The sequence below is a fragment of the Oreochromis niloticus genome, linkage group LG1, assembly GCF_001858045.2.
Source record: "Oreochromis niloticus isolate F11D_XX linkage group LG1, O_niloticus_UMD_NMBU, whole genome shotgun sequence".
In the NCBI taxonomy this organism is placed as follows: Eukaryota; Metazoa; Chordata; class Actinopteri; order Cichliformes; family Cichlidae; genus Oreochromis; species Oreochromis niloticus.
Window position 1 is genome coordinate 26,246,094 of NC_031965.2, and position 20,498 is coordinate 26,266,591.

The 20,498-nt window shown below is 40.5% G+C and overlaps 1 protein-coding gene across 1 annotated transcript in view; it reads right to left on the minus strand.

The window, feature by feature from the left end:
• Positions 1–257: 257 nt before the first annotated feature.
• ush2a (Usher syndrome 2A (autosomal recessive, mild)) overlaps positions 258–20,498 on the minus strand; it is a 208,171-nt gene continuing 187,930 nt past the window's right edge. Inside the window, 21 exon segments of the mRNA XM_025907082.1 lie at positions 258–2,468; positions 2,917–3,117; positions 4,208–4,273; positions 5,167–5,254; positions 5,422–5,563; positions 5,743–5,826; positions 6,305–6,481; positions 6,584–6,682; positions 6,879–6,997; positions 7,220–7,365; positions 7,906–7,998; positions 8,100–8,306; positions 11,817–12,147; positions 12,844–13,013; positions 13,104–13,385; positions 13,543–13,912; positions 13,995–14,184; positions 14,187–14,355; positions 14,549–14,890; positions 15,208–15,353; positions 15,443–15,524. Coding sequence (XP_025762867.1) covers positions 2,379–2,468; positions 2,917–3,117; positions 4,208–4,273; positions 5,167–5,254; positions 5,422–5,563; positions 5,743–5,826; positions 6,305–6,481; positions 6,584–6,682; positions 6,879–6,997; positions 7,220–7,365; positions 7,906–7,998; positions 8,100–8,306; positions 11,817–12,147; positions 12,844–13,013; positions 13,104–13,385; positions 13,543–13,912; positions 13,995–14,184; positions 14,187–14,355; positions 14,549–14,890; positions 15,208–15,353; positions 15,443–15,524 — 3,594 coding nt within the window. The 3' untranslated portion in view covers positions 258–2,378.

Consider the following 20,498-nt stretch of genomic DNA (forward strand, 5'->3'; position numbering starts at 1 on the left):
ATCTATAAATAAGACTTTTGTAAATACAACAATCATAAATAATACTGTCATCATGTAAAAAAAAAGAAAAATAATTTTGTAATAATACAATAGGCTTCAATATTGTACACAAAACATCAAACTCATCAATATTACACAGAAAGCCAACACCTCTTATTAATAAATACTGTCTCTATATTCAATCTAATATAAGCTATCTTTCATTTCTGCATAAAAAAAAACAACTAAACAATTAAATTTCAGAGATTTTTTGCCACTTTTACTTTGATCTTCTTAATAGCAGGATGAAAATTACCAAAAGCCACAAATAACACAGAATCCAGACGAATGCACTTTGAAACCCAAACGTGTATCTTCACTTACAGCTAAGAAAGACTTGACTACATTACTGCCACTTCCTCAAAACTGAGATTGCACTGAACAGCACACACACAACTGACCGAATTTCAGACTGAGCTTTCAAGTTCACATAATCGCAACAATCAGACGGCACATCTGTGATTCCTAGCCACATATAACACATAAAAAAAAAAAACAGTTGGCATTTTTTATAATAAAACTACATCAAGCCCATGTTTCTCATTACAACTACAGCTCCTATACTGTGAAAGCTTACTAAGCATAATTACTGGTGGATGAAGAATAGAGTCAGATTAATTAACATTCATTTCTATGGTGGTCTCAGGTGATAAACCTGCTAAAGTAAATCTGCACTTTTCAAAAACGACTAAACCTCTAACAGTTGGCAAACAGTGTATCATAATACAATCAGAACATTTGCTCAGAGTCCTTTAAGGGCTCTTCTGGACCGTAATATAAGCACGGTCTGATACTACATACTGGATAACAATCACGAATGGATACATTTAAGGAACAGACTCGGAATAATGACCGATTTTGTGTCACTGCTGACTGTGTCCACATGTGAACTGTATTCAAGTCATACACAAAGTGGGCTAAAATTATACTTATTATACTTGTATTATACTTATATTCTCTTTCCTGCATTATGTTTGGTTATCTGTTTACAACTCTAAATCTGAAATTTGTCAGAATATTAATATATTACTTATATCCACTCACTGGCTGCTTCATTAGGTACACCTTGCGAGTAATGAGTGGAACCCTCTTTTGCTTTTAGAACTACATTAACTCTTCGTGGCATAGATTCAACAAGTTGCTGGAATCATTCCTCAGAGATTTTGGTCCATATTGAAATCATAGCAAAACACAATGTTGTTGCAGATTTGTCTGCTGCACAGCCATGATGTGACTCTTATTTTTTACCACATCCCAAAGATGATCTACTGGACTGAGATCAGTGACTGTGGAGGCCATTTGAGTACAGTGAACTCCCTCTGATGTTCAAGAAAACAGTTTGAAATGATTTGAGCTTTGCGACTTGCTGAATGAGCAACAATACTCAGGTAGACTGTCATTTAAATTATGTTAAATTGGTGCCAAGGGGCCCAGAAAATATCCCAAGAAAATATGTGTCAAGGAAATTTCCCCCACATCATTACACCAGCACCACCTGCAGTCTGAACCACTGTTACAATGCAGGATGGATCTATGCTTCAATGTTATTTACACTTAATTCTCACCCTACCATTGCAACAGAAATCCAGACTCATCAGATCAGGCAACACTTGCCAATCTTCAATTAACCAACTGTGATGAGTAGCCTCAGTTTCCTATTCTTAGCTGACAGGAGAGGCACCAGAGATGTTCAGAGATGTTCTTCTACATACACTGACTGTAATGAGAAGTTATTTGAGTATCTCTCATCTTCCTATCAGCTCAAAACAGTCTGCCCATTCTCCTCTGACCTCTACAATCAACAAGGGATTTTTGCCCAGACAACTGACACTGGTCTGAAAAACAGAAAATATAAATTTTTCACAGTTTTTCACTTTTTTTTTTAGACCATTCTCTGGAAACCCTAAAGATGATTGTGTGAAAAAATCCAAGTAAATCAGCAGTTTCTTCAACACTCAGACCAGCCGGTCTGGCACCAACAACCATGCCACATTCATACTCACCTAAATCCCCTTTCTTCCACATTCTGATGCTTAGTTTGAAGTTCAGCAGCTCATCTTGTCTGTGTCTACGTGTTTAAACGCATTGAGCTGTTGCCATATGATTGCCTGATTAAATATTTAGTGAGTTAATGAGAAGTTGAAGAGGTATACCTAATGAAGTGACGGTAAGTTTATGATGCTGCTTTAATTAATACCTCATAACACGTGTGTTGTTTAACTTATGTTTTTAATTGAGTAGATCGTATTTAGCACCGCCTGTGCAAATAGCATGTAACAGCGTTTTACTAGTTTGTTTTACAACTAGGTCTGAATGGCAACTGTGAAACCTGACAGGTCTTAAAGATGAGTGTCAGTGAACATGGTGTGCTCCTTTTTCACAGAACTTAAGGCCTTGATGGCATCCACAAGCTCATCTTCCTCCACATACTGAAAGAAACCACACAAGATCGCAAAATTTAGGTCTGAATCAAAGAAGAGGGGAAAACAATCAGAGAAACAATAAAGTAGGCATGAAAACAGCAATTTGAAAACATCTTTTTTTTTTTTAGAAGACATTTATATTTGCTTCATGGAAATCAGCTGTCCATATTTCTGTTTTCCGGTACAATTTCACTGATTCTGCATCCATCTAGGAATTGAGCAAGTCAAACCCACAATCCCAAAGCAACTTTATTAAAGTCTTATCATTTATTTTCTAGGCAATGATACTAATGAAAACTATAAACACATAATATTGTAAATTCTTATGACTTTATAATAAAAGAGGAAGAGGCTGGTGAATAATTAGCATAAAATGTTTGTATTGTCATCACTACTCTCTTCTGTACTTGTAGTTAACAAATGAAATTCATAATAAACATAACTCCATACTCACCAGTCCAGAATCGTGTGCCAGTGGGTTGTCCCAGCTTCCTTCCTCCATCATCATTGACTTCCTGTCAATTAGCTGACTTACACTGCGGTGCAAGGAATGCTGGGAGTAGGCCTGGCTGAGGTCTGCTTGGCTGGGAACCCGCAGCACAGAGATGGGGCTGAACTGTGAGTTGCTGCTCACTATCTTTGTGTCTGTCAGACCCTGAGGAGTAGAGTTTTATTCAGAGGCTGATTTAAAAGACCAGATGTGTGTTTCTGGGGTGTAAAGCCTATAATACAAATCACATACTTAGAGAATACTTCTAGATCTAATATTCAATGGTATGGATTTCTTTTTTATTAGGAGCCACAGCAGCTCCTGTGGATAACAAAGGAAAAACAAGGAGTGAAATTAAATCAGCTGAATATGTTTATTGTGGGAGGAATAAACACATGGGAGTTTGTTGGTATTACACCATATAGCCAAAAATATTGTGCCAGACCTCTAATCTTTGAATTAGGTTGCTTTCAGTCCCATTTTCAGAGGTGTATAAAATCAGGCATCTAACCTTGCAGTCTGCCTTTATAAAGATTTTTGTGACAATTTGTTATTCTAAGAGTTTTCTCAATTCCAGCATCTTACTGTAACAGGATGCCACCATTGCAACAAGTCAGTTTGTGAAATTTCTTCCCTCTTAGACATCAGAAGCTGTCAGTGGTATTATTGCAGTGGAAGTGTTAAAGAACTGTAGCAGCTCAGTGATAGAGTATGCAAAGTTCCCCACCTCCTATGGCACTAACATCAGCAGAAAGAATTGTATGGCATAAGCTTCATGGCATGGGTTTCCATGGCTGAGCAGTTGCTGTAGGTGTAATTTTGCTGGAGTCATAAAGCCATTAAGAGACACTATGACACAATATTCAGTTGCTGATTTTACGTTCTTTGCTGCAATTTTTTTTTCCAATGATTATTTTATTCATTACATGTAAGAAAGTCAACATTGTACTGAGGACAGACCAAGAGACCTTCACACACCACAACAAGCCAACCACTGTCATATGACAGTGTGTAACATGCACACACACACACAGACACACAGACACACACACACAAAGCATGCTTACACAAGCAAGGCAGACATACTCAGACAGGCATCCCTTTAAAATCAAGCATCCCATACCTCAGTGTACACAGTGTAGCTTTTAAGTATAACGCTGCTGATCTCAACACAGTCTGCTACAGTGTCAAACTGCAGGGGGACAGTAAGATAAACATTTAAGGCTTTGAGAGCAAGAACAGAAAATAATCTTACTGTGGGAAGATCAGGGAGGAGCACAGAGCCGGAGTGATGCTTAGAGCACAGCTCAGGACAGGGTCTCTGAGAGAGAGATACACAGAGAGAGGGAGGGAAACAGAGTGGATACGCAGAGAAGTACAGAAAGAAGTGGAAGCAGAGAAGATAAATAGCAAAAAATAAAGGAAGAAAGATTGACAGAGAATGGAGAAAGAAAAAAACACAGAAATTAAAGTATTATGATGGAAAACATTAAGGTGTAAAAAATAATTATAACGAATAACCAAAATAACAGAGCAGTGGATAAAAATGGTTAGTCGTCTTTATGAAACAGATGTTGTTTGGATCTAGTGCTAAAGTCACAACCAATGAAACGTGAGTTGCATATATGTAAAAAAAACAAAACAAAACCATTTTCAGAGTGGGCTGCACGGCAGTGGAGTGGTCAGCACTTTTACCCCAGAAAAAAGAAAAAGTGAAGTTTTATCTGTTGATATCTCGCATGATGCGATGTAACTAATTTATTTGTTTATTATACTGTATTGTGCTTATCTGTTCTTTGTTGTCTGTGTTTCTTTACAAAGTGTGCATGTGCATGATGGATGAATCACCTACTGTGGACCAAATTTACCAGTCTACAGGCATGCTTGTTAGTCATTCAGAATTAGCTGTGAGAGTCTGTGGTTCTATTTCTCTGCTGGCCCTGTGATGGACTGGTGACCTGTTCAGGTGAGGACCCCGCCTCTTGCCCTATGACAACTGGGATACACTCCAGACCCAGATAACCATAAGTTGGATAACCTGTTAAGAAATTGAATTTATAGTTCCTGGGTTTTTAACCCTTTTAACCTAATATTTTTTTTAATCTTTCATTTACTTCTTTCCTTTTTCCTCTTACGTATTCCAAACTTTATGTCATTTTTTCTTTCTCAATCGCGTTTTATGTTTTTGTGCTGCATCTCCTGTCCGTTTCTCACCATGTAAGTTTCTCCCCCAGCTTTTCTTGTCTTCTGAAGCATAACCAGCGGAGGGCGCTCTCTGGCTGATGGATTCTTCCTCAAGGCTCTGTAAGGGAGTTTCAGAAAATACATTCTGTTTGCAGGAAGCGTGCTGTGTTTTATTTGCACAAGTTATGCTAACTTGTACATTTTAGTGCACTTTGAATTTCACATGAGAGAAGAATAAATTCTATGCTATCGCTGCCCTAAACCTTTTACAAGAATCATATTTACCTTTGTAGCACTAAGCCCAGCAGTATGGCTAGCAAAAATAGACCCAGAAGGGCTAACAGCAGGATGAACCACAGTTCAGAGTACACTGGTGTGGCTGACATGCTGACACCCTGTTTACCACTGTCTACAGGGTCAAGAGGAGCTGCACAAAGAAAACAACATGAATAAGTTATTAAACAAATAGCTTTCTAGATTTATCTGTATTTTTAATATATATTTTTTCTTCACAATATCAGAACCTGAGAGACAACAAGATTCTGAATCATTGAAGAATGTGTGTGTGTGTGTGTGTGCGTGCGTGCGTGCGTGCGTGTGTGTTACCAAGGCCTGTGGCTGGGCTATATCTGATGGTGGGAGTGCTGGCACTGCCACTCTTTGTGGTACAAGTCACCTGAAATGACAGAGCTTAGAGGAACAGAGAGAGAAAGACAAAAACAGAAAACAACTCTGGGTTACAATGAGGTGGGAAAATAAGCATGTATAGATGATGGTAACCAGCCTCTCTGTCCCCTGCAGGGCTAATTAAAATATGCAACTCAAATAAAATCAGAGTGGGTGAGAAACATTCATAAAAAGGACCAAACTGAAACAGAAAGAGATTTAAAATTGAAGCTTATTCAGTTCTCAAAGCTTTTTCGGCATACCTACTCTAATCAAAGGCCCGACAACTAAAATTTGTAAGTGAGCTTAAAAAATGTAAATTAATTGGATGGGAAACATCAGAGCTTTTTAGTTTCAACCAAAATGCATTAGTAAGGTTTTTTTTAAAGCTGTTTATTCTGTATTCAAATGTTTTACAAGATTTATAGAGTTTACTGCTTGCTTTAGTAATTTTTTCTCTAATTGCACATGTTGTGTTATGTATGCTGTATGTTGCTCTTACTTTTCTGTGAGGTGCGTGGAACATGGAGATAGCTGTAGAAGCCGGTATAGATCCTCAGCTGGCTCTCAGTCACGCTGTACTCCTTCAGGTATCCGTTCAGGGAGAAAGAGCCAGTCCAGTCCAGCCAAATAACAGTCAGGTTACCGTCTACTGAGAAGGGGGATACATACTGGGGGGCTGAAGGGAGAAAGAATGATGGTAAGAGAAAATTTGAATGTGTTTTTTATCATTCTTAAAACTAGATATTACTGACTGCTGAGGCAGTAATAAATGTGTTACCTTCACTGAGAGTGTGGACAGTAGTCCAGTTGGAGGCAGTGCTGCCCATGTTATTAAAACAGGCAGCTCTGAGCTCATATGTGGAGTACGGTTCGAGACCTGCACAGTTTAATTGTGTTTGTCACACAAAACTCATAAAGCAGAAAAACGTTTTAAAATCCCATCATAATCAAGCCTTACAGAATAAAAAAAATATTATTTTAAATCACCTAACATTGATTTTTCTATTCTTTCTTACTGTATTTGTTACTTTTCAGTGGTACCTCACTGATGCTTGATATTTCTTTATATTCACCTGTAACATTGTAGCTCCGCTTTTTACCAAAAAAACAGATTTCTGTTGGTCCTTCAATACAAGGCAGGGGTATAGGCTGGGAGGGCTGAGGGCAAGGCGATCTGAGGTGAAGCTCACAGCTGGGTACAAAGAGTAAAGGAGTATAAGTGAAAGCAAGGTCATAGGGTTTCTTTCTTTTAGTTTGTATGTGCACTTTTCAAATAAGTAAGGAAGGAAGGAAGTACAGGTTTATTTAAGTCAAATCCATTTGGTTAATTTTTATTTATATAGTGTTACATCACAACTTCAGTTGCCTCAAGGCACTTTTCAAGAACAAAATGTAATTCAAGATTTTCTCCTACCTTTCGATGAGTCCATTGGGTGACAAAGGCTCATCCCATTCCATCTGAACAGAGCGGGAGGTCACGGTGACAAGGCGAGGAGGAGGCTGGTGGGCTGGGGGAGCAGCAAGAGTGTGGAGCTCACTCAGCGGACCACGGCTACAGCACTGATGAAGGTTCACAATGAAGAGATTTTTAAAGTGTTAAAAAATATGGCCTCACTTGCAACTACAATACTCTGGAATGACTTGCAATCAGCAAAATAGATGTAAGTATTTGAATTGGCATTTGAAATTTGACCAATAGGTGAGGTAATCATAAATATTTCCCATCCATTTTCTTCCAGTTATCTAAATCAGGTTGGCAACAGCGACTTGTACCTATCCCAGCTGTCACAGGGCAAGAGGCAGGGTACACCCTGGACAGGTTGCCAATCTGTTGCAGGGCTAACACAATGAGACAGACAAACACTCAAGCCTACAGCCAATTTAGAATCCCTTATTAACCAAACCCCAAGCATGTCTTTGGTCTGCAGCTGAAGCTGAAGGACCTGAAGATAACCCACACAGACAGAGAGAGAACATCCAAACTCTGCACAGACTATCAACAAAGATATCACATATTAGCAGATAGTATTCAACTTTAATGACCGAGTACAGTTGTATAGACCCTGAGTATAATGCCTACCCTACATTTAGTATTATTACCTGATAACAAGTACAGGCCTCCACTCCTACCCAGTACTGGGTATAGGGACGTAAATCGTGGAGTGTCTGCGGATGCGATGTACCCTCTGAGAGCTACCGGGAGAGAACAGAGGGGGGTAAAATGTGTTTAAGTTAACATGACAAGGACAAGTTATTATTAAATGTATTACTGAATATAGTAGAAGACTCTTTACCAGAGTGTGGTTGTTGTGGTCCAGTGAGAACACTCTGTAAAGACTAATAATCCCATTGGGTTGGGCAGGAGCATGGATGTCCACTACAGCTGACGTTGCTGAAACGTGCAGAAAAATAGGGGGTCCTACACCCTGAGGTGGGGCAGGCCCTGTTCTTCCACTCACCCATGGACTGGCTGAATGACCAGCTGAATTAACTGCCCACACCTGTCAGATAAAACCACACATTTATCAGTTATGTGGTAACTTTTCAGTCTGCACGTTATGCAAGCATAAAAGCAAATGAGAACATGTGACACAGACTATTTACCCCAAACATTAGGATTTAAGATGCATTTTATGAACTCTTCATGATGAAGACTGCTTCTCTTAATTACCCAGTATTCACCAGACCAACAGAAAGTTATATGTCAATTCACTGGACCATCCATCAAAACTACCATCAGCAGTCAGAGCAAAACCTTTTCACCATGCAACTCACCACTAACATATCTGCATGACAATTACTTTTCACCTTCATCAAGGAGTCACACACACACACACACACACACACACACACACACACACACACACACACACACACACACACACACACACACACACACACACACACCATAGAGTAATCTTATTTGTGTGGTTGTTTTGGGTATAATTAGAAGGTGTACACAGCACAGGGTCAGGCAGGGTGGAGATTTGCATGTGTAAGTCATCTGTAGCCTGTCAGAAGTAGTGCAGAAGGCAGATGGATGGGTCTGAGCTTTAGTGTTGAAAGTGTGTGTCTGTGTGTGTGGGTTTTTTGTTTGTGGGTATGATTGCAAGATTTGTGCGTGCGTGCATGTGCATGCAGGGGTGTTACGAGTTGAATTAACCTCAATAATAGTCAATTAGGCCGTGATCAATCAGACTGATTGATCTAAGTGACAGCACAGATGGACTGAGATGGAGAGAGGAAGGAAGAATGGAGGATGGAGCGACTGGGGATTGGGGGGGGGAAGGAAGATAGGATGAAAGGTGGGCAAGATGCAGGGTAGCAAACAGAGGAATCAGGAGAAATTTAAACTTGGTGTTCTTTTGTATATAGATACAGATAAGTTTAGTTCTACAGATAAGATTATGTTTAGATTGTACTTATTTCCCACAACACACAATATATGTTAGAGCAAACTTCTGGGCTTTCATCACCTGCTCTGCTAACAGATTTCTCAAGAATATAAAAACTTTTCATGTGAAATTAACACTTTACTGATAGTGTTTTCAGACTGGCAGCTGCTCTCCTCTTGCAATTAAACTGTATGTTTTAGATAAAACATGGTTATTATAAGTGACACAAAAGGTGTAGCTCAGTGGTTATATTTTTGAATCAACAAACTCATTAGAAAATGCAGCCATATGTAAACTTCATTTTCAAAAAACATATTTAGATATCTGTTCTCCGAATTTGAAAACAATACACTAAATATGTAGAAAAATGCAATGAAAGTCCAAATATCTTTTAAAAAGAAACACAATAGTAGATCATGTTTATTTAGGTTATTGACATCATACTGATACTTTATGTGTTTATGTGTTACAAATCATTTGATACTGATGAAAAAAGAGAAACTGCTGGAGAACTGAAAGAAAAAGAAACTTTAATTGGATAAATGTTGCATATACGAATCCTAAAGTATATATGTATGTATGTATATATGTAAATATGACTGGTTCCTAAGTATTATTACTGTAAATGAACAAATGTATGTACTGTTGTAAAATTTTAGTAGCGTACAGAGGGGAACTGAGAAGTAATTAGTTCTCTACTGTACATTAATTATGGCCTTGATTGCATGTTCTCCTGCAACGGTGTTACCTGTGGCCAGTCACATTTACTCTTACTGTTATAAAAATTTGGATTTGGACCAAAGAAAGCACACAAAATTTCTTAAACAGACTGGAAAAAAAGAGCAATAGCATCAGCTAAATGAATTTTCTTAGCAGCATTTTTAGATCCTGCGCAGGAACTGTCACATGACTTGTTGCTTGAGATGGTATAAATCAAATTTGCTACTGCTGCCATAAGAAATTATGAACTGCAGCAATAAAATACTTCTACCCAGCAACAACCTCCTTTTCCTACCCTGGTAGCAACACAGTGTAAGCTTCAATGAGATGCATGGTTTTTGTGGTTTGATTAAAAAGTTTGTGCCACATAGACAGCATGGAGGAAAAAGTTCACAGCTAAAGTCAGCCCAGATCACCTTGCCCTTGATCCACTGCTAAAACATAGAACTAATCTCCTTGTCCCTATATCATCTACAGACTTTTTACTGCTTTCTCTCCTCTCTTGTCCTCCCCTCTTCCATTGGGCCATGATTTGGTTTATTAGACAAAAAATAAAAGTATACCCTGTTAGCTTCCATGGCAGCAAATGAGCCACCATGGCAACAAACGACTTCAGGAAACTTCCAGATAGTATTCCAGCCTTTTTATTGGACGGCTGGACTGCGGAATCAAACTTTGTGCTCTGATAGGCTGACGGCACTACTTGGCGGGTGCATCTAGTTGAGGTGAAGGGGCTAAGTTGTGTGAAAGTGGGCAGTAATTAAAACCAAGCATAAAGCTGTCAATAGAAGCTTATGACCCAGTGTAATTAGCCTAATATGATTTCTCTCTCTGTGCTGTGGTGTGCTAAACTGAACTGACTTGTCCTTGTGTACGCCTGAAACACAGAGAGAGAAAGGATGAAGTCCCGGTAACAGACATAACGTAACAGCTAAAAAAAAATAAAGTCGGGCAGACAGAGAGTAAAACAAACAGACAGGTAAGTGGTACAGTGTGTACAGAAAGACAGATCAATACACTGACTAAGAAAACATCGCTTAGTGCTTAGAAACACAGAGAAACGCATGGTGAGATGAAATATCTATAAATGTTTACAGTTTCTATGCGCGCTGAGACACTCACTTATGTTTACGTGGGCAAAAAAACCCCCAAACAAAAAACACATGACTTCACCAATACTCAACGCCGCATTGTTCATGCACCCCAATCCCCCAGAGAAAAATCCTCAGGGGACGTGTAGCGGTCACCATTAAAAGGTCTTTCCAATACAAGCTCTGTTACCAAGGAGGCTAACAGTTAATTCGATTGGCTGGCTGGTAATCAGGAAGTGGGGTGCTCAGAGGGCCCAGTGATTAATGGCTCTGTTGCCCACTCGTCATCTCCCAAAGCTCCTCCTTCCCTCCCTCCTCATGTCATAAATTAGGACCCTCGTAAATAAAGACGGTGCTACAATCAGGCAAACTCAATCAATTACACCGGTTCTCTGGCCTCAGCTCATATGTCTGACAGGCAGGAATGCTAATGTTATTGTTGCTTCCAAAGGGCTAACCTGTCAATTAGTGTACCAATGCACAAGCACAACAGCATGAATATGGACCACTCCATTTAACACCTGTCTGATTACTCGTGTGTTCGAGTATATGGATGTCATACCAGTTGATACATGAGAGTGGTCTTTTTCCTTTATGTGTGCGTGTGCGTGATCTGACTTGTGCAGAAGACAAAAAGCAGGGTACTCATGCTCTGCAGAATCAAGCCTTCAACCTCTATATTAAAAAAAATCATTTGAAAATGTTAAAAACCTCTCAAATACTTTATGTTTGTGATTCTAGTGACTACTAAAGTCTACTATCAACACTTTCAAACCTTCTTTTCTACCCAGAACAAATATTATACCTGGTACTGGTATACAGTGTATGGGTGGAGTCCATTATCTTTCCACATAGTAGAGGAATTCCTGTAGACAGCTGTTGCTGCATCACTGTTGTGGGTGGCCGTGGGACTATCCAGTCTGCGGTGCACCTCATAATACAGGATTCTACCATTTGGCTGAGCTGGAGGGGACCAGGTGAGTAGAAAGCTGGTCTGTAGTTTGGTGTCTTTGTCAGGTTGGAGGTCTAACAGTGGTGCTGTCTGTCCAGTAGGGGGAGCCTCCAGCGTGAGTATAGATGACCAGTCACTGGAGGAACAACCTAGTGCTGTGCAAGCTTCCACCCTCACCTCATACCTGCCCACAAATAGAAAACAGTAACACGGGACAAGCAGAACATTAACATGGAGACGTCATATAGAAAAGGCTGATGAGCTCACATTTTTTGAATCCTGTGGGTTCACACACATTACGTGTACGAAGAAATAGCCAGCCAACTGCACATGCAGCCTTACTCAGGAATACATAGTACAATGGTGGATCCACACTGTTGTTAAAAAGTTAAAAGTTGCCTTTCTTTCTTTCTTTTTGATTTCCTGCTTTGAAAAGCCACCATCATTGATTCTGTCCATTTCACATTACACCATACAAGTTTTTTGTTTTGTGGTTTGTACGCTTAATTGTCCATGTGAACGTAAATAATAATATAGAGACTTAAATAAACATAATAGATTCTTAGAATTTTAAATTATTCTTTTTTTTTTTGTAAAGTAAAACAAAGTGAAAACTCCTTGTAGCGACTAATCGGTTGTATATGATTTCCTCAGTTGTGAAAATTTTTGAAGTTTTACTGTTAACATTGTCCATTGAAATGTCAAACTGGGTTGCTAAACATTTCTGCAACCAATTTGGGGCAAAAAAAGAAATATAACACCAGCAAATGCTACATTCAGCATATATCTACCTGTCAAACTTTATCTAAAAACACAGTGATAATAATAAATAAATATGTTTTACTGCCTAAAGGTTGGCGAGTGGTAGAGACTGACTGACCTGTGGTAAGGAGCCAGCCCATGAAGAATAGTGTGTCTTTCTGAGAAGGCACCATCTTGTGGAGTGAAATCACTGCTGATGATGCTGAGCTGGACTGGATCTCTTTGATAAACAGTGTAACTCACTAGGTCTCCATTAGGACGGGCTGGAGGTTGCCACTCTACTCTCACCTAGTAAGATAAAGAACAGCATAAAAAACTTTCATTAACAAGATCTTGATTCAGCTCTCACTCACAATGACTAAATAAATGACGACTTGCCTGGTTTGGTCCTACAGGTGTTAATGTTGGGAGACCCACACCAGACGGAGCTGATGGATGCGTCTTTGCAGTGGCTACTGTGCTGCTCACAGCGCCTCTGCTGTTGTTGGCCCTGACAACATAATTGTATTCCACGCTTGGCAAAAGTATGAAGTCGTGGTAATGCGTCTCCGTGCCAACATAGATAACTTCTCCATCTCGGCGGAGTTCGTACCCGGTGATGATGCCATTAGGGTGCTCTGGTGGTCTCCAGCTAATCTCCACTGACTCTGGGCCAGTAACCTTCAAATGAAACATTAAAGCACATCAAGCAGATTCCCCAATTGTGTTTAATATTTGGTGAATAATTCAATTTATAAAATAGAAAATAACCAACACTAGCAGAAAATAAACGCTGGCAATGAAGGTTTTAAATACAAGTCAAAGATAAACACACAACCTTAAGTGACGGGGCAGACAGGCCTGTGGGAGGAGCTTCCTCTGTTGCAGTGGACATTGTGAGGCTGGCAGTACATCCACCACTAGTACAAGCCAGCAGAACCAGTGTATATGATGTATGTGGCTGCAGGCCTGACAACACTGTATTTAGGTCTCTTCCACGATAAGCCTGTTCATTGTTAAGTTTCAGCACATATTGAGTCACCTCTCCATTCTGTGTCATTGGTTTACTCCAGGAAACATGCATACTATTGGATGTGATTTTGTCCACTCTGGGAGCTTCCACTATGGCAGGAGGAGCCTCTAGAGTTGTGATGTTTGTATGAGGACTGGTGATACATCCCTCAGATGTGCAGGCTATGACTGAGTAGCTGTGGACAAAAGCAAAAAAAAATGAAGTTTGGTCTTCACATTTATAAAGTTGTTACCCAGAAACTACAAATAAAGCAATACCTGTATGCTGAAAAAGGCAGGAGGTCTTCGTCTGTGTAGCTGAGAACAGTGGGGTCAAAACTGAAAGAGAAACTGACGTTGTTTCTCTTAATCCTGTAAGACTGAAGTACTCCATTAGGCTCCAAAGGAGGAGTCCAGGACACCACTACCTCACTGGGCCGGCCCTGGAGATGACTCACTGTTGGGGGGCTAAGCCACGAGGGGGGGCTTGTCTGGTCATTACAGTTACCCAAGGGCTGCAAGTGTGCCCAGCTGGGTTATAAGTACAGACACTGAACTCATACTGTGTCCATGGGCGCAAACCAGATACTGTAAAGGAGTAGGTTTCAGCCTGTTGTGGGGATGCTTCTCTGAAGAGGATCTGTTGGTAGCACAATATTAATGCATTTTAATTGTTAACCTTGTAAATTGTGATATTTTTTTAAATATATATAAATAAAAAACAGGACATAAAACAAGATTTTATAAACTGGGACCACTAGTATATTCTACCAAGCCCTCCTACAACTGGTCAGATTGACTCTAAATTTAGACATTTTAAGAGTTTCACCTACTTTCCCCCTTTCAATATCCTCTTCTTTACTTCTCCCACTCCCTTCTTCTTCCAAACGCCTCCCAAGTAAGAAATATTCTTTAATTGGCCCGTTGGGTTGAGAAGGAGGGCCCCAGGTAAGTGACACCTGGTCTGAGCCAACAAAGAAAGGCCTAGGGGGAGACTGGGAAGCAGGTGGTGCTGCTGCTGTGGCAATGCGCTGAGGAGGGCTGCGTGTGCAGCCTGCTGAGGTACAAGCTTCAAGAGTCAGCGTATAAACGGTCCATGGCTCCAAACGCCGAAAAAGGAAACTACGTGACAAACCACTGAACTCTAGGTTCCCCTCACTGTACAAGTTATACATCTGCAAAAGGAGATGAGAGAAAGAAGAGAAATTTAAAGACAAATATAAAACGTATGGGTTTAAGTAGGAGATGCGAACAGCACTGACTTTAGATGCAGGTTGCACATGTAGCATACACCAAAAAAATATGTGAAGTTGTGCACATATAAACTACATTGGGATATTGTGCTTCATGTTTCTGGGGGTCTTGTGGACTTTCACATGTGGGTCTATGTATGCTATATTGCCATAACTACCTTGTTACTATTGCACTTTATCTAAGGTGGACTACACCATTTGGTATATGCTCAGTGATTTTCTTATGTGTATCGATGTACCGTGATGACTCCATTTGGAGACTGTGGTGGATCCCAGCTGAGTAGTAACGCCCTGCCCTGCTCTCTCTGCTCCACTGTGAAGTTAGGCAGGCCAGCTGGAGAAGCCTCCAGGGTCCTAATGTCCACCCACGGACTGGACACACTGCCTGAAAAGTTACAGGACAGATTCACTGGGGGTGTTCAGTAGCTGGTCTAAATAATCTTTTAAATTAGTTTCTCAACAAATTCAACCTACCTGCCCGATTCAAAGCTTCTACTCGTAGACTGTACTGAGTGTACGGTTCAAGACCATAGACTATTGCCTCTAGCTGTGAATCCTGAGAGAGACAAAAAGAGCAGTGTGTGATATAAAAAGATAGGAGATAAAAAGGTAACATCATGAGAGAAAAGGTTGGAGAAAGAGATAACAGGGAAGAAGAATAGTGGGGGGAAGTGGATGAAGACAACAGAATAATTGGTCAGGAGTTAAGAAGGAAAAAAATGGCAGATGCATAAAGGGTAACAGGAAAGTGGGTAGAGAGCCAAAGCAAGAGACGGGAGAGACAAAATTAGTTACACAGACAAATCCTGCATGAATAAAAACCAGAGCATTACTCATTAAAACATGGAATGAAAAGGAGCATTGAAACAATGGCAAGCTAAGATGACATAACTTGGGATTTGCCATATCAACATTTCAACATACATCCTCTGCAGTGGTAAGCAGACACCAGAAAAGTGGCAGAGACTGAGAGAGAGAGAGAGACTGGCAGGCAGACAGCTGTCCCTTATGGGTGAATTCAAAGCTTCCAGATTGTGTGTTTATGTCACACATGCACCCTTTCATATCACATACACAAACAGACACAGGCACAGGATGTCTGCCAGTAGCTTTAGGCAGTGGGACCTAGCCCAACACCCTGGCAGACACAGGGGCAGTGTGTATGCGTGTGTGTGATACAGAGGGAACACCATTTACTAATTGATAAGAGACACACTGTTGTTTCAAAAGGCCCTAGCGTGCGATGACATGGTAGTCTGGGAGCACCAGGCTCCAAGATGTAGCATTGCCTGTTTGATTTTGTGTTTGTTTATGACTGTGCGCTTTGAAGCAGGTATGAGAGTGATGTTTTTCAGTGTGCGTGTGAACATATTTGTGTGGATATACAACACAGGAGATTACATTTCTTTCAAGAGTTGAGTCTGCAGTTAAAATTGTCTGTTCAGGACTGTATGCTTTCACATAACCGAGCATATGTAAAGAGATTAACTGGTAACCCACTTCAATGCAGCGTCAAAGGGATCAAAAAGACTCAGATTCAAACTGAGTCAAATGAAAACCCAGACAAATCACCGTAGCTTGGCACCAAGGATGAACTGTCTGAACAACAACCAGAATGCATGTATTCACTGTTTTCATGTCTGGAAGCCAACATATTTTTCATCCACAGTAAAATAGGATTAATAAGCCCCTAGACACCTAGACACAAGCTAAATCCTCCTGCAAATCACAGCACTTCTCAGTAGACAGAGAGAGGGAGGGACAGAGCGAGAAAGGGTGGGGAAAGGATGGGAAGAGATAGAAAGAGAAACGGGTGGTGGGAGAGAGAAATGGAGACAAAGGAAAAAAAGACAGTGGAATAAAAAAAAAGTATGTGTCAGTAGAGTAATGTAGGGCAGAGAGTTAGAAGAGAAAAAGTAAGAGGTGAGTAAGTTAATAACTGATGAAGCAAATAAAAGAAGGTGAGACAGAGGAAGGGGGGTGAGAGAAAGAGTAAGACATGGAGAGTGAGTGAAGTAGAAAAAGAGGGGAGAAAGCTAAAGCGGGTGAGAAAAAAAAAGATAGATGTGGCAAAAGGGAGAGACAGATTAAGTGAGCAGGAATGAGAGATCTCTCTACTTTAAAAGCCAGTGAAATATGTGAGGCATGTGGCCTATAAAGCGGTTAACATATGCACATTGTCAATAGCAGCATCTGGCGCTGGCAGATTTTATAGGAGCGTGGAGACTCTGCTACATGCCTCTAGATGGCAATACATTCAAACACTTTATCACTGAAACACACCACATTAACGGCCTGCTCGCTACATCACACGCACACACTCAACAATCAAGCACTGTGAAATTCACACACACAGGCACGCAGACAGGCTGTAATCAAACGGTGTAGCACTGAAACACACAACTATTACATTACATTAACAGCTCCCTCAATAACTATTCCTCTCTCATACATGCACTTTCACATACACACACAGCGTGCAAAGACACACAAAGACAAACACAACCACACCAAGCAAATACTTTTAAGGTATCTGACGATGCGTAGGCAATGGCATACATGGAAAAACTACAAAATAAATCGTGACATGAACTGAAAGTTACCAGGTTAATTTAATTTAATCCACTAGATAAATCAGTGGGAGCACATATATGGAAATACTGAAAACCATACAGCTGGGATTGTAGTTCCCAACCTGCTTCTTCCAGTTCAGCAATAGATATTTATGATCTCACCTCAATGTTTGGGCCAGCTTCCAAATGGTAAGTAATCTGCATGTATCAAGTGCATTACAAAATACAAAGTATTCCACTTTGTGAAACAATGAAGTATTACACCTGTACTTCTACATACTGTAGAAGTAAAACTGCCAACAAAAACCACCCAAACTCACAGCCAACCTCTCAAGGACCACGGGGGAAGCTGCAATTGAAGATATGAAAGGAAAAGGTTCTTGTCAAGCTAAATTCAGTCTGCATGGGCTAGTGCATATGTGTGCGGATGATCAAAGTCACCAGTTAATCATACAAAATGCAAAAGAACAGAGAGGGGGAAAGGGAGGTCAAGAGAAAGAAAGAGAGACAGGGAGGCAGCGTAAACAAGACAGAAGTACAGAAATGGAGACAATGATCAGGAAAGAAGAGAAAAGAAAGGAAGAGGTCTTGCTAATTTATACATTAAAGAGCTCTTGGATCTTACATGGTTCAACACAACTTAACATTGAGGGCAAAGAAGCAATCTATTCAATCTTCTGTATCTTTCTTCTGACTTCTCCCGTGTGTGTGTGAGCTAAAGAAGAGGCCCTGTGGACTGTGGGACTCTTCCCGTTCCTAAATTAAAGTGCCAGCCTGCATGTGTGTTCCTTAAACCATGTGCACATGTACTGGTATCTGTATGTATGTGCGCATGTACTCCAGTAAGGCCACATGTAGAAGCATCTTGTTTTGTACCAATGTGTCCCGAGAACTGTTCACGCGCATGTCTGTGTGTGTGAGACTGCACATCTGTGGGTATGCGTGATATTCAGGTAGAGAGGCATGCTGCAGCCAGGGGGACAGTGTGTGATACTAATTAAGAATAACCATGTGTATTTGTCAAAAGAATTATGCTGATTATCTCACAAAGGCCACAGTTCTAGGCCCCGCAGAGAGACAGAGACAGAGAGACAGACCAGCATTAGCATATGGCTACACACATGCATGCACATACACAAACACTCCATTTCACTCCATGTATCGAACCCACGCATGATACAAGAATAGGTAAAAGTAAGATGAGCGCCCAAGAAGATACATCAAAGAACAATGCCTAGTGACAGATGAATGGGGTCCAACTGGTCTGCCTTTAGGATGTTTGTCTCCACAGGCCTTCTCTGGCCTCTCTGCTCAGTCATATTAATTCCTGCAGAGATAATAAAGCACCACGCTGTTTCAGCTTTTTTATTGTGTGTCTTACTTCTTTCATGTATGTGATAAAACATGTTAACATCAGATTTGACTTAAATGATCTTAATTCAGCTCAAATCACTTCATCTCATTCAGTTCAGTTCCATTCAATTCAATTCAATTGTCCAGCCTATTAGTACAAGCTGTGCCCTGACCAGCCCTGTGAGAGCAGTAATTGTTTTCAGAGGTTTCTGAGGTGAGCCAGTACACCACACACTGATCTCTTGCACCCCATGCCAAGCTCTCAAGCCAAGTTTGTGTGTGTGTGTGTGCATATTTATGCGTGCATGCCTAATTCAATGCTGCTGGAACAATTGCCCTGTGTCTGTTTGCAAAATGCCCTGCATGGGTGTCCCTGCTAGTCAGGGTGCGTTAGACAAACCCTGACACATAGAGACCTTTGTGCGACACGTACACAAACACACTCATACACAAACACACCACACAGACACACGGAGTGGCCATTAGGCATGTGTTATGTCTGTGGCCAGCACAGATGTAGAGAGGGACTGCAGGGGTCTGGAACAGGCATGCCCACTTCACACAGACATTCGTGATTGGCTCTGGCATCTCTGGACCCCAGGAACAGCATATTTAGTGTGTATATATATTCTTGTGTGTGCTCGTGTTTATATTTGTGTGTGTGATGCAGCCAAAGACCAGTGGACAAATTATAATGAGTAATGGTCAGCATGCTAAAAATCCACAGATTTCTTGTGAAATTAAAATAAGAGAGCCTGTTAATGAGTATATTTTTCAGCTAAGCTTTATTCCATAAGACGAGGCAACAGAAAAATGTCTCTTGTTTTATGTTTTAAAGCTAGTTAAAAAAAAAAGGGAAAAAAAGTAAAAAATATTTTTTTGTACACACAATCTTAAATGAGGGGATCGTTGTTGATGGCAAACATAATAATAATTAATCTGGAGGATGTTTCGGGAAAAAATATTTCTTTATCGCAACTTTACAAAAAAACATCAAAAGTAATGAAATGATTGTTTGTTGCGAGGTGAATGGGAGCATTTTAAAAATCCACTTTATGGAGACAGCAGACTGACCAGAATCACAAACATCCTACAGGCTTTTTGGCAACCCCGCCATCTTTTCCCTACCAATCGATAGACATTATGCTAAGTGTCAAATATATATGCCCATGGTGGGAGACAGCATCAGAGAGGTAGGAAGGACTCCTCAAAACTAAATAGTTCCCACTTCCAAAGCAAACACAAATATTCAGTTACTCGTCACACTCCCACATGCTCCTCGCCAGATTTGAATGGACTCAGTAATCACAAATATAGCAAGTCCTTTTCTCTTTTTCTCACGCATTCGCACCCTCTCAGCATTCCTTTAAAGTGATGACCATCATATTGTGGTTGCAGCACTAAACACCCATTCAAAGTGGAGAGTACTACACTGGGTGGTGTGGCCTCTTCACAGACAGACACACAATAACACCAACCTATCATTACCCAGCGAAAGAGGGTGTGTGTGTAGGAGCGACGGAGCAGGAAGAGATAGGGAAGTAAGAACATAAACTCACTTGAAAAAAAAATCACTTGAGGAAGCTAGAAGAAGAGGGAATGAA